This window comes from Ahaetulla prasina, chromosome 7, assembly GCF_028640845.1.
Source record: "Ahaetulla prasina isolate Xishuangbanna chromosome 7, ASM2864084v1, whole genome shotgun sequence".
Taxonomy (NCBI): Eukaryota; Metazoa; Chordata; class Lepidosauria; order Squamata; family Colubridae; genus Ahaetulla; species Ahaetulla prasina.
In genome coordinates, this window is record NC_080545.1 from 30485992 (window position 1) to 30500685 (window position 14694).

Genomic DNA, 14694 nt, shown 5'->3' on the forward strand with positions numbered 1-14694 from the left:
CGAAAAAACTGCAATAATACATAAAATACTCCATATTAAATTGCCCTATGTATAGAAAAGAATGGATACAGATCGAATGAACTACAAGACCTCAGACTAAAAATGTATATCAGAAGTTAGATATATGAAACTAAGTTGGTGAAACTGTAATTTCTGCCTTCTTACATATCTATTTTTAGCACCCTAAAAGGATATTCAAAAGTACAGTGCATTCAAAAAATATTCAGATCCCCTTTACTTTTGTCAATTTTATGCTGTAGCCTGATTCTACAATTGTTGAAATTCATTTTTTCTTATTACTTTCACTGAGTACCCTATAATGACAAAGTGAAAACAGAATTTTAGATATGTCTGTAAATTCATTAAAAAGAAAAAAACTGAAGTATCACATTGGCATAAGCATTCAGATCCTTCACTCAATATTTTGTTGAAGCACTTTTGGCATCAATTACAGCCTCTAGTCTTTTTGGATATGATGCAACTAGCTTTGTACACCTGGATTGGTGGATTTTCTGCCATTCTTCCTTGCAAATCCTCTCAAGCTTAGTTGGATGGTGACCGTAGGTGGACAGCCATTTTCAGGTCCCTCCAGAGATGTTCAATAGGGTTCAAGTTAAGGCTCTGGCTGGGCCACTCCAGGACATTTACAGAGTTGTTCCCTGTATTTTCCCTGTGTGCTTAGGATGATTGTCATGTTGGAAACTGAAGCTTTAGCCCAGTCTGAGGTCCTGAGCACGGTGGAACAGGTTTTCATTGAGGATATCCCTGTATTTTGCTCCATTTAGGTTTCTGTTAACCCTGACCAGTGTCCCAGTCTCTGCTACTGAAAAACACGCATGATGCTACCACCATGCTTCACTGTTGGGATGGTATTGGACTTGGAAGTGTCCTGGTTGTGCCAGACATCTTCCATTTGAAGAATGATCGAGGCCACTGTGCTCTTAGGCACCTTCAGAGCAGCAGAAATTTTATTGTAGCCTTTTCCAGATCTGTACCTTGCAATAAGACTGCCTCTGACCTCTGCAAGCAGTTCCTTTGACCTCATGGTTTTGCTCTGCTACAGTATGCTTTGTCAGCTGTGAGGCCTTTAATAGAGAGGTGTATGCCTTTCCAAATCATGTCCAATCAATTTAATTTACCATAGTCGACTCCAATGAAGGAGTAGAAACATGTCAGCAACGATCAAGAGAAATGGGAGGCACCAGAGCTAATGGGTTTCATGCGTTATTGCAAAGGATCTGAATACTAATGCCAATGTGATATTTCAGTTTTTTTCTTTTTAATAAATTTACAGACATTCCTAAAATTCTGTTTTCACTTTGTCTTTAAGGAGTACTGAATGTAGATTAATGAGAAAAAAAATGAATTTAAACAACTGTAGAATCAGGCTGCAGCATAATAAAATTGATAAAAGTGAAGGGGGTCTGAATATTGAAGCTACACGTACCTTATGAATATAAATCGTCTGCTCAAGGTATATTAGAACAACACGGAACTGCAGCATTAGGCAAAAATAAGTTGTACTAGATTTTAGACACATGCCAAAAGTTAATCCACCTCTGTATTTTTAATGCTGTGTAAAATAAACAAATTTGAGTAGGAAATTAACAGATAAACACCATTGAACTGTAAATAAAGAACTTTATTCTTTATTTGTTAGGTTCACTTGCTAAGATTAGAATTTTTTATTTGATCATATGCAAAATGCACCTTCACTGTAAAACAGTGTTTATCTATATACAATCTCATTTTAAGTCAAATATATATTGGGAAGGTTTTCAGAGTGCAAATCAACTAACAAATTATAATAATTACAAGTATGTTATTCAACATTTTATTATAGGTCAGCAATATATTGAACACAAAACTATCAAAGAATTTAAAAGTAAAAGCAAGGTATGTATGCAAAGTTCATTTAAATATTGAAACAAATTTGAAACAAATTTTAGCATTTCTGAAGCTAAAGACACATTTAATACTAGTTACCATTAAAATGAAACGAAAGAATATTAATCTTATATCATTAACTTTTTATTCTGTAGCTGTGGATTATGGAACGCTCAATGTTGTATATGTAAAGGAAAAACTAAACACTGTGCTTATGGGACAAAAATGGTATCGGAAGGGGTTTCTGCTTCTGTGTAGTAATTAAATTTATAGATAGAGTAATAGAGCTTTAACCCTTATTTATATGTTTCCCTGTATATTAAGCCATCAAGACATACTACTTTCTTATATGTTTCCTGACATACATCTTGTCACCAAACCACACAGTTTTAATATTCTAATATGTTTTTCCCAATTTATGATTCATTATATAAAAACAAATTAATAACATTTATTATACAAATAAGCATAAGATGATACTCTTGTCCACACCCAATTTTAATATTAAAGAATCCTTCTTGGCATGATTGGTGGCCTTCCTCAGTCTTAATATTCCAAATTCATGGACTTAATTCTTAGGCTCCTTAGCAATGGGGAATTTGCGAGAAGCCTCAGAGTAAAGGAATAAAGTTTATAGGAGTAAAGTATACATCTGAAGTCTAGGAAAGACTCTGATGAAATGTTTGGAAATTATAGAAACTGTTAGATTCAATGGATGATTTTTAATCATACACACCTGTTCTTGAGCTAATAGACACCTCTGGGAGCTTTATTCATAAAAATGTTCTTGGAGAGAACCTGTTAATTACTTGACTAAAACCTACCCTACTTAAACCAGGCAGATTTTAGCTTGCAGATTAAATTTTACAAGTTTCCACTGGAGTTGTTTCCCTGGGGTTACTTTTCTGTGCAACTCAACTGAACTAATTCCTCCAGCAGCAGAACAATGGAATTATGAAATTGGCACCTTGTAAGATTTTTAGCAATACTATGAAATTATATTAGATTGAGTTGTGCTTTGTTGTGCTGCTAAAAGAAGTACACGGCAAATATCAATTTGATATCAGTCTAGAATTGGAAATTATCATTTCAAATTCAAGAATTTAAATAACTTAGGTGCATTGATACTTGATAGTGGTACTTGAGAGAAAATTTTCTTTCACAAAGACCTGCCTGGCATATACAACTGTCATTGCTCCTGCTTGATGGTGTCACTACTGTGGACATTAATTTGATATCAGCTTTGAAAAATCTTTTTTTTTTTGGTCGTCCATTCTCTGGAGTATCTTTTTACCCAATCTCAGATGTGCTATACCTTATTCAGATTCAAATTAGAATTTTTATTTGCATCTGTATTTAAAGGTTTGGTAGGATTATGGTCCTTTTAATCAGTAATGCTGATTATGACACATGATTATGCTTGGTATTTATAGTCTATATTGGTGATAACATTATGCTGTACACTGGCGAAAATTAATAACATGTACTTGATAGGTCATATAAAAATAACATTCAAACATAAATTAAATAAAAATTTCTATGAGAGATATGTTCACCAGTTGCAAAATATGGCTTGCACAAGTTCTAGCAGTTGGTACCAATTCTAGACATTTTGCACAGGATTAAGTTCAGTTTGGGAGGGTCATTAGTGAGATATTGACTGAGTTGAGAAGAGGCTACATATTATTGGACACTCCTATCCCAAAGAGGATGCCAGATACGTAGAATGCTTATTGATTTAAATATTATGACCTCCATAGATAGTGGAAAATGTGACTGTTTTTTCCCAACTGCCCATTTAGAGGGATGCTGCTAGATACGATTGACAAGCTAATAATTATGAATATGCAATGACAAAAAAATGAAAGCTATTTTAAGTTTAATTATGCTATACTGTACTGCCATGAAATTATCCTCCAAACATTTAAATTATGTATTTAATAAAAATATATAATTGAAAAAATATTTTGTAAACCAAATTTTTTTAAATATTCTCAAAATCAAACCCTTTATGACATTTAAAACACAATTTAACACAGTGGTTTTTGTTCGTTAATTTTTCTCTATCCATACTTGCTTGCATAAGGAAAAATGCCTGTTAAACACATCCAGTTCTGTAGAAAAATCAACACATGAAAAACAGACTGACAAGACTAAAATTGAATATGCTGATGATGAAAATATAAGTGAAGCACTCATCCATAGCGAAGAAGCACATAATGTCTGCAATCATTTTGATTCAATACATTGGGAAGAAAAATATGAAAAAATGTGGGTTGCAAATGAAAAAAAAGAAGTTAAGGAAAATTTTAAGAGTATTACAGCAGAACTAAAACAGAAGTTTGGTGAAATTAAAGTTTATGAGAAAATGAGTAGCACTCCAAGCAAAGCAACATCACGAGATGGCTTCTGTGGTGCAGTAGAAGGCATAGAAGAAACATCACTTCATCTACAAAACATAAAAGTGGATAATCAAGGAAAGGTTGACATTAAAGATGTAAGATCTGGTGTTGCAGAAAGGGAATTAAATACTGATGACTGGAACACAAATGAGAACCTGCTGTCTAATAATTCAAATGGAACAACAGTAAACATCAGTGAAGAAAGGAGTAACAATTCAATTATACAACTGAAAGCAAATGAAGGTGGAACTAGAGCAGCAGAAAAATGTCTTGAATATTCATTGCAAAGTCATGGAGACATTACCAAAGATAAAGTTTTTAAAACTATAGATGCTAATCAACCAATTACCCCCAGCAACTTATATAAACATATTAGTGTAACAAAAAATCCAAGTGAAGAAATTGAATACCATTTTAATAAGACTTTCAATAGTTCTAAAGGTACTGATATTGAAATTGCAAATAAAACGAAAAATCATAAACAAGTATGTCCTCAGATATCAAAAAAAGATCTGGATGAAGAATTAGAAGGTGATGTTGCAAGATTTAAAAATCAGGTAGGAATACTGCATTCAGCTTTCCTCGCTTTGGAGAAAGAAAAGAACCAACTGCAAAAAGAGGTAGAGAAATACCTGCTGTTTTTCATTCTTTCATCTTTCTTGCATTTCAATCATTCTGTCCGTTCATCTCTTCAGCGCTATATAAAAAAGCCTTTTGTGTTGGCTTCACATAGTAATGCTAATGTGAATATGGGAAGAAATTACACCTTTTTCATGCATTTCCTTTTTATGTTAAGAACATTCAGAAATTGAAGTATGATACAACTATCATAACAAAGACTCAAAAATGTAGTTTACATAGGTGCTATTTCATTAACACACAAACTGCACCACTATTATACTAATTAGAAATTTGATCCAAGATGTGAAACTGGCTTTTGAACAGGTTTTTAATTGAGCTTTCCATTTCTTATGCTTGCCTACCACTTTTTGCTCTGTGAAACATTTCTATCTTATATTTACTTTCTGTAGTACATTGTTGTTGATCACTTTTTAAAATAATATCTGTTCTGTTTATAATAAAAATGTGTGTTTCTAATGCATTTTTCCTATCAGTAATATATATGATTTTTACATTATTTCTGATTAGACCATACTAATTATTAATTTATAATCATAGTATTGAGTGATTATTTTCTTTTCTAGGGCTGTTCTGAAATATTAAGCAAAAATCTGCAATAGAGCAAATAATTTTATTCATATTTTTATTGCTGTTCTTAAAATAATATTTCAATATATCACTGTTTAGATTGAAGAGGAAAAAATAAAAAAGGAATTGGAATCTGAAGGGGAAAAAAATGCTAATGCTGAAATGCTGGCTGTGAATAATTTTGAGAAAATAGAGCAGAAGCATTCAATAAGTGAAATCCAACATATTACAGCAGAAAGTGTTTTCCCAGCAGATAAAAAGGAAGCAATTTTTCCAGGGTGAGTATACTAAAAACATTAAGTTGATTCTCTTATATGAACTGATTTTACTAATTTTTATGCACTGTCACAACATACTAACTTCCTTTTAAACATTATTGTGTTGTTTTCAGCTACTTAAGGCATATAGTATTACAAATGTAACCAAAGCATAGATAGTTATCTTAACATCAATCACCAGTTTTAACTGGATGAGCATTGTTTAAAATCATTGTTTTCTTAGGTAAGAATTGTAAGTATAATACATTGCCTTAAATGTTCTACAGTCTGGAAATAAGATCACTTAAAATATTGTCCCAAGCCTTTTCTTTAGTCATGTCTAAACATGGCATAGTGTCATGACTAAAACAGATCTTTTGCTTCCAGAGTTTTTCATCCATCATTAAATTATAGTCTTTCTTCAAATTTTTAAGGAAAAATTAGAATAAAGGTGAAGACAATCTCAAGGCAGGTTTGATTCCTCCCACTATTTCCACACTATTTTCTTTGATAATTGTATTTGATAATGATAATTTGATAATGATAATTGTAGTTTATCATTGATACCTTATAGGATTTTTTGTTTAACGTGACATAGCAAGCAGCACTTGGATTCCTAAGTATTTTCCCATCCAAGCAATAACTAGGGTCTACTTTCCTTAGCTTCTGAGGTCAACCAGGATCAATCAGGTGCAATATTTTATATATTTAAAATAAATATAAACAACTAAAATAACCAAAATAAAAATCAAAATAATTATCTTTTGTCTGACTGAAAATACTTTGCTGATAATCTACTAATGGGAGCAAATGTAGTAAATCTATTTTGCCTCTCTGTGCTATCAGAATAGCTAAAACAGATTAAATACAGGTAGTCGTCAACCTATGAGCACAATTGAGGCAAAAATTTCTACTGCTAAGCAAGACAGTTAAGTGAGTTTTGCCCCATTTTATGACCTTTCTTGCAACAGTTGTTAAGTGAATCACTACAGTTGGTAAGTTAGTAACACTGTCTGAATTGGCTTTCCCATTGACTTTGCTTGTCAGAAGGTTGTGAAAAGTGATCACATGACCCTGGGACACTGCAACTGTCATAAGTAGAAATGGTCATAAGTCATTTTTTTCAGTGGCTCTGTATCAGTCACTAAACGAACTATTGCAAATTGACACTCCCTCTACTGGAGATCAGATTAGGAGTTGTCAAGGTTGACAGGATTCCATCCTGTTCATCTTCTATAGACTTGTCAGAAACTTTTTTATACATTCTCCTTTTCCTAAACTAGGAAAAGCACTCATTTGGCTTATTAGCAATTAGTTCAGATCCCCACTGGTGATGTCTGCTTGAGTTATTTTCAAAATGAAAGGCCTAAGACTTGAGAGTGTAATTGGTTATCATGTATGCAATAGCTTTTCTGGATTTTTTTCTTCCTGGTAGTGAAAGCTCTCTAATGACAGAAATCTTCCACTATTTATAGAATGTTATGAAAGTGGTGGTGACCATAGATTCCAGTCTTGGTAGTTGGGACACATTATTAAGGGTGCAGAGCTCAGACAATTTGATCTGTGCAAGCGCAATCAATAACACACTTGACTCAGAAAGCAGTCATATATAACCATGGTTATAATGGTTAAAATGCTATCCTAAAAACCAGGAGACTGAGTTCCATGCCTCCTTTAGGCATGAAATCCAGTTTGGTGACCTTGGGCCAGTCATTCTTTCTCAGCCTAATCCACTTCACAGGGTTTCTGTTGTGGGGAAATTAGGAGGCAGGTATATAAAGTATTTTTGCTGCCTTGAGTTTTAAATGTAAATAAATGAGATAAAAATATAATAATAAAATAACAATTATTATCTGTCTTTCAGGATTCTTACTTTATTTTAAGTATGATATTCATGTACTGATACAGAAGTATTTCAGTTTAAGCACAAGTGAGGACCCCAAGTGCTTTGGGGCTTCATTTCAGATTTTTCCCAGATGCATACGGCTATATATCATTACATTGATACAATTAACACTTTATTCATATAACTTTGAATTCCTAAATCCAGTATGGTATCGGAGATTAGAAATTTTGCCATTCGTTGACTCTTAGCAATATGTCTTCATTTTGTTTTTATATTTTAACTTTTTTATAAATAAAATTACCTTTAAAGTAGTGTTCAATTATTTATTTATTTTTATTTTGAAAAAAATCCTCCAGTTTAAAAGCTACAAGAAAAAGTGGAAATAAAAGGCGGAATTCTAAACACAAGGTCAGTCAACAGCTTTGTAATAATCAGCCACAAGATGAGAGCAGTTTGAGTGAAGCATCACTTGAAGAAAGGTATGGTTTTTTTTAAAATTAATGTAAAATTCTGTCTCATTTGGAATTAGACCAGTGATACTCCTAGCCAAAACTTACTAAAATTCTATAAGAATGCACCCTTGAGGTGCATCCTCAGTGCCCTGTACAGTAGCTATGCTCCCAAACTTGCATTATCAACTTTTTGCCTAACAGAAGTCTACACATCATACATATGCTGCAAAGAATTTCAAAAAGAGAAAACTGATCAATTTATTTCTTAAAGGAATCATGTTGGAAGTCTGCTTAATAGTGGGAAGATTCATTGAGATTCATGGGTATCAAGAACCGGAAATGTTGTGGGGCTACTGGTTGGGAAATAGCGAAGCTCTGAGAAGCTTCGCGAAAACCCAGCCAGACAAACCACTGTTGGGGGACTTCAGACCAGAACCGTCTTGGTGGGACAGGGGAGAAAGAGAGGCGCCTCAGAAGACCAAGAGGAACAGGCAAGTTCCTCAAAAGGTTGGAGGCAGCTCTTTGATCTGCCGGGGGTGCCCGCTACAAGCTGGGGCAACTGGACTAAGATTTGAGCATAAGCTGTGATTGAACGGAGTATTGTACTGGGTGAGTGATTGGCCAACTCACAGGTAAGAAGAAAAAAATCTTTAAAGCTTAAAAGAGGTCCTAACCTGAAATAAGTTACTAATTGGCACTTGGGAATTCAAAGTGAAAGGAAAAAAAACAAAGAGGAACTCGCAGGAATGGCCCGCCGCACTATCAAGGGCCGGCCTCAATGACGGGTCTTGGGACCCACAGAGGTGGCATGCGAAAAAAAAGAGCCTTTGGGGGTTTTTAGATAGGGTTTTTTTAAGGGGAGGGAGGGTTAGGGCGGGCGTTGGGGGTAGCCCGTCGGGTGGGGAGCCAGTCCTTGCGCGTGCTCGTGACGGTTTTTTAACGGGTTCGGAGGTTAGGGGGGAAGATTGCGTTCCTGCTGGTGAGGGTGGTCTGATTTGCACGGTAAGTGGGAGGGGCAGATATGGCGGAAGGGGATCATATCGTCCTAGGGGGCGCTCGATGTTTGCAGGCGATCGCGCGCCCCGATCCCTCGTCCTTTTCCCGTTCCCCGGATGGTCAAGACCCTCAGAGCCTGGGCCTTCAGCTGATGTTATGCAACGCACGGTCCGTAGTCAATAAGGGCCCCCTAATATATGATCTTATTCAGGGGGGCGCCGCGGACCTTATAGGCGTTACGGAAACCTGGCTGGGCACGGAAGGGGGTGTGCCCCTTGTTGAGATGTGCCCGCCGGGTTTCCGTGCATTCCATCAGCCGAGGGCTCAGGGTAGGGGTGGGGGGGTGGCGGGTGTGATTAGAGAGAGTCTAGAGCCGAGGGAGACCACTGTACCTCAGATTGCCGGGTGTGAATCCCTCTTTGTGAGATGGGGCCATAGGTGTCAGATGGGTTTGCTGATCACGTACCTGGCTCCTTGCTGCGTGTCAGCTGCCCTGCCCGAGCTCCTGGAGGTGCTGGCTGGAGTGGCAGTTGAGACCCCCAGACTTTTAGTCATGGGGGATTTTAACTTGCCATCTTCCGGCTCGTCATCAACGGCAGCTCGGGAGTTCATGGCTTCCATGACGGCCTTGGATCTGACCCAAGTAGTTGATGGCCCTACTCACATCGGGGGTGGCACTCTGGACCTGGTTTTTGTCTCTGGTCAGTGGTTGAGAGATCTGGACTTAAAGGAAATAGTCATTGAACCTTTGTCATGGTCAGATCACTCTCTTCTTCGCCTGGACTTTCTGACCGCCATTCACCACCGCAGGGAGACGGAGCCGATCGTTGGTTCCGTCCCAGGCGCCTGATGGACCGGAGGGTTCGGACGGAGCTTGGGCCATTTCCTGACGGTCTGGCTCACGGCTCGGCTGAGGAACTTGTTGCGGCCTGGGAGCGGGCGCGGCGGGGCCTTAGACCGTGTCGTGCCTTTGCGACCTCTGACCCGGCGCAGGTCCCAACCGGCTCCTTGGTTCTCCGAGGAGTTGAGAGGATGAGCGCGGAGAAGGCGCCTAGAGAGTTCTTGGAGGTCTAGCCGTTCGAGGCTGATCGGACACTAGTGAAGTCCTATACTAGGGCTTACCTAGTGGCAATGAGGAAGCGGCGTAGCTACGCCTCCTCCCTCATTGCATCGGCAGATAACCGCCCAGCCGCCCTGTTTCGGGTGACTCGCTCCCTCTTACATCAGGGGGAGCGGGATGACCCGTTGCAGGGACGTGCTGAGGAGTTTAACGGTTATCTATACGATAAAATCGTTCAACCGGGAGGGCCTAGACCAAGATTGCAGTGGCGTGGGTGAGGCGGCTGAGGGTGGTCTTGGGGACATTTTATGGGATGAGTTTGACCCTGTCGCTCCCGAGGACATGGACAGGTTGCTGGGGAGGTTGAATGCCACCACATGTTTACTGGACCCGTGCCCCTCCTGGCTGGTACTGGCCACTCAGGAGGTGACACGAGGCTGGCTCCAGGCTATTACGAGCGCTTCCTTGGTGGAGGGAGTCTTTCCGACCGCCTTGAAAGAGGCGGTGGTGAGACCCCTCCTCAAGAAGCCTTCCCTGGACCCGGCTGTTTTAGGTAATTATCGTCCGGTCTCCAACCTTCCCTTCGTGGCGAAGGTTGTAGAGAGTATGGTGGCATATCAGTTTCCCTTGCACCTGGATGAAACTGTCTATCTAGACCCGTTCCAGTCTGGCTTCCGGCCCGGTTACAGCACTGAGGCGGCTTTGGTCGCGTTGGTGGATGATCTCTGGAGGGCCAGGGATAGAGGATGCTCCTCTGCCCTGGTCCTATTAGACCTCTCAGCGGCTTTTGATACCATCGACCATGGTATCCTGCTGCGCCGGTTGGAGGGATTGGGAGTGGGAGGCACCGTTTATCGGTGGTTCTCCTCCTATCTCTCCGATCGGTCGCAGACGGTGTTGACAGGGGGGCAGAGGTCGGCTCCGAGACACCTCACTTGTGGGGTGCCGCAGGGGTCGATCCTCTCGCCCCTTCTGTTCAACATCTATATGAAGCCGCTGGGTGAGATCATCAGTGGCTTCGGTGTGAGGTACCAGCTGTACGCTGATGACACCCAGCTGTACTTTTCCACACCGGGCCACCCCAACGAAGCTATCGAAGTGTTGTCCCGGTGCTTGGAAGCCGTACGGGTCTGGATGGGGAGAAACAGGCTCAGGCCCAATCCCTCCAAGACAGAGTGGCTGTGGATGCCGGCATCTCGGTACAGTCAGCTGAGTCTTGACTGACTGTCGGGGCGAGTCATTGCCCCGGATGGAACAGGTGCGCAACCTGGGCGTCCTCCTGGATGAACGGCTGTCTTTTGAAGATCACTTGACGGCCGTCTCCAGGAGAGCTTTTTACCAGGTTCGCCTGGTGCGCCAGTTGCGCCTTTCTGAACCGGGATGCCCTGTGCACGGTCACTCACGCCTCGTGACGTCTCGCCTGGATTACTGCAATGCTCTCTACATGGGGCTCCCTTGAAGGGCATCCGGAGGCTTCAGTTAGTCAGAATGCAGCTGCGGGTGATAGAGGAGCCCTCGTGGCTCCCGGTGACACCTATCCTGCGCAGACTGCACTGGCTGCCTGTGGCCTTCCGGGTGCGCTTCAAGGTTTTGGTGAACATCTTCAAAGCGCTCCATGGCATAGGGCCGGGTTACTTACGGGACCGCCTACTGCTACCGGATACCTCTCACCGACCCGTGCGCTCTCACAGAGAGGGACTCCTCAGGGTGCCGTCAGCGAGACAGTGTCGTCTGGCGACACCCAGGGGAAGGGCCTTCTCTGTGGGGGCTCCCACCCTCTGGAACGAACTCCCCCCAGGACTTCGTCAACTTCCGGACCTCCGAACCTTCCGTCGCGAGCTTAAAACACATTTATTCATCTGCGCAGGACTGGATTAGTTTTTAAATTCGTGGGTTTTAAATGGGTTTTTAATGGGTTTTTAATGGGTTTTATTATTTGCTAAATTTTAATTGCGGCCAAATTGAATAAGTTTTTTAGTGGTATTTTAATAGTATTTATTTTGTAATAGTACTGTTTATTTTATCTGCCTGTAAACCGCCCTGAGTCCTTCGGGAGAAGGGCGGTATAAAAATTTAAATAATAAATAAATAAATAAATTAAAATCCAAGCCCTAAAAGGAAAACTTTCCACCTGGATTTAAAATTGGACTTGGAAGAAATTGAAAATAATATTAGAAAAAGAAAACTGTGGGAAAGCATTCCTTAATAACAAAAGGAATTAATTGAAGAAGAGGAAGTACCATCTTTGTGGATTTACAATTGATATTTTGTTTCCTGGGGATTTGGATTGGAGAGAGATATCTGCTGGTGGAAAAGAAGCATTGCAATAAGTGTACTCAGACCATCATGGGAAACTTTTTAAGGAGTATTTGTTTAAACAGCTGGAGCACGATTTCAAAAAGAAGGAGAAAGAATAAAGTCTCAAACTGGAACGGTTTAAATGAATATTTGAATTGGACACTACTTGGAAATAAAAAAGACATTATACGGACTTGAATTTGAATTACACATAAGCTAAAATAATAAATTTAAAAATCCTTTCTCTTTGAATTGATAACATGGAGAATTGGAAGCATGAATATGAGAAACTAAGGGAGATGTTTCAAAAGGTGCAAGAAGCGTTTAAGGGAATAAAGAAGCAGAGGACTGGTTAGAATGTAAAAAAAAGGGAAAAAGAATATGTGAGGAGCAAGAATACAATGTTGGAAAGAAAATAATTGAAGATAAAAATATAACTGATTGCACTGGGATTGACAGTGACAGAATAAAAATGGATGGGGGGAATATCTCTCAAAAAAGAAGAGAAGAGAAGGAAAAGGGGAAAGAGTGAGGGGGGAAATTAAAAGAGTAATAATCTTAAAAATTAGAGAAAGGAGGCAGGAAGGAAGATACAATAAATACAAAAAGCAGTTCTAAATTTTCAGATTTTTGAGATAAAAATACATTAAAATCTTAATACAGTTTTTATACTTATTTTCAGATATCCAGCCAAATCTGTGAATAGAAAAAATAAGGTAGGATAAAACAAGCTTGCAAAGTATTGCCATCAATTTAACTCATATTTCTAAAGCTTTAAGTGAAAAGCACAGTAGGCCAATTTGGATTTGACTTTAAATACTAAGATTTTTATCAATGCTTGGTAAGATAGATAAATCATGAGTTTTCAGTATGCTCTTAAACTATTTCCCAAAACTATGGAAAGTATAGTTTGATTGGTTACAAAATAAAGATCAGTAAGCTAAGGTTTGTCGCGTCTCTACTGTCACAACACTAAAAAGTCTAAAAATAGAATTATGGAATAAATTCTCACTAGTTTTTTTAAACAAGCCAACTTTATTCCTCTAAATGATCTACCACGATCTCTGACTCATTCCTAATTTTTATAGGTAAATATTTGTAACAGAGATTGTCGAACTGATTCGCAAAACCCAAATGCAATAGAATTAATACCAGAATTGATTTAAAAATGTTCTTCAATTATTAAAAAAGCGACTTCTGTCTTTGGTCCCTGGCCAATCAGAGTTATATTGTCTCCATCACCTTGTCTTCCAATAAAAATAGGTACTCCCAAAACTTGCAATATTCATATGTCTCCTGCTTTAAATTTAAGTATCATCAGAAATCAAAATCTATTACTTTCTTGTAATAGTGATATCAAAATTCTCAGTTTGCTAGCTGCGGTCCAGGATTGAATGAGCATATTTTGTGTTGTAAATGTTGTACCTTGATGAACGTATCTTTTCTTTTATGTACACTGAGAGCATATGCACCAAGACAAATTCCTTGTGTGTCCAATCACACTTGGCCAATAAAATTCTATTCTATTCTATTCTTTGTTATAGTCCTGAGCCTTGGGCAGAGTTCTTTTGAGCATTGCATGCAATCTTATTGTGCTTATATATTATTGAATGTAAGCAGTTAATAAAGAATGAAGAAGCATAAAGTTTTGAGGGAAGAAATGAAAGATTTTGTAAAACAGAAACAATTGTTTATTTCCCTACATGTTGCTGCTCACAGATTTAAAATCAACAGTTGGAACTAGGGAGAAAGTTATGGAATTAGAGAACATATTTTGGTAATAATTCTGTAGAAATAAAGAACTAGGTCAGTGAGGCTTAAAAGAAATTGGTGCCTTGGGGAAGCTCTGCAACTGACACCACTTGAAAAAATAGAGATGTACGTACAGATCCTTGAGTGTCAACCATAGTTGGGATCAGAACTTACATCATTAAGGGATGCAGTCATACAGTAGTTAAACGAACGAGCTTTCCCCATTGACCATTTGCTGTAAGTCCTCTGGGAAGGTTTCAAATGGTGATCACATGACCCCAGACACTGCTACCATCATAAATACATGCCAGTTGCCAAGCACCTAAATTCTAATCCCGTGATGATGAGGACACTGGAGTAGCTGTAAGTGTAATTCCCTTTTTTCAGTGTTGTCAATAACTTTGAATAGTCACTAAATGAATGGTTCTATGTCAAGGACTATCTGTGTCGGAAGATTGCTGATTAGGAAGCTGTACCTGGGAACAGCAGCCATTGACATGGTAACTGTACCACATGATACCACTTCATTATCAAG

The 14694-nt window shown here is 38.8% G+C and overlaps 1 protein-coding gene across 13 annotated transcripts in view; it reads left to right on the forward strand.

Annotated features, from left to right (window-relative positions):
* The window catches only part of LOC131201703 (ankyrin repeat domain-containing protein 26-like), a 168523-nt gene that overhangs the window by 33488 nt on the left and 120341 nt on the right, over positions 1–14694 (forward strand). For 12 of the 13 annotated variants that reach the window (XM_058189803.1, XM_058189806.1, XM_058189802.1 and 9 more), the window contains 5 exons: positions 1844–1896; positions 3974–4909; positions 5598–5776; positions 7958–8080; positions 13090–13123. In XM_058189803.1, coding sequence (XP_058045786.1) covers positions 1844–1896; positions 3974–4909; positions 5598–5776; positions 7958–8080; positions 13090–13123 — 1325 coding nt within the window. The remainder of the gene's footprint in view (positions 1–1843; positions 1897–3973; positions 4910–5597; positions 5777–7957; positions 8081–13089; positions 13124–14694) is intronic. The other variant, XM_058189815.1, reaches the window with a different exon arrangement.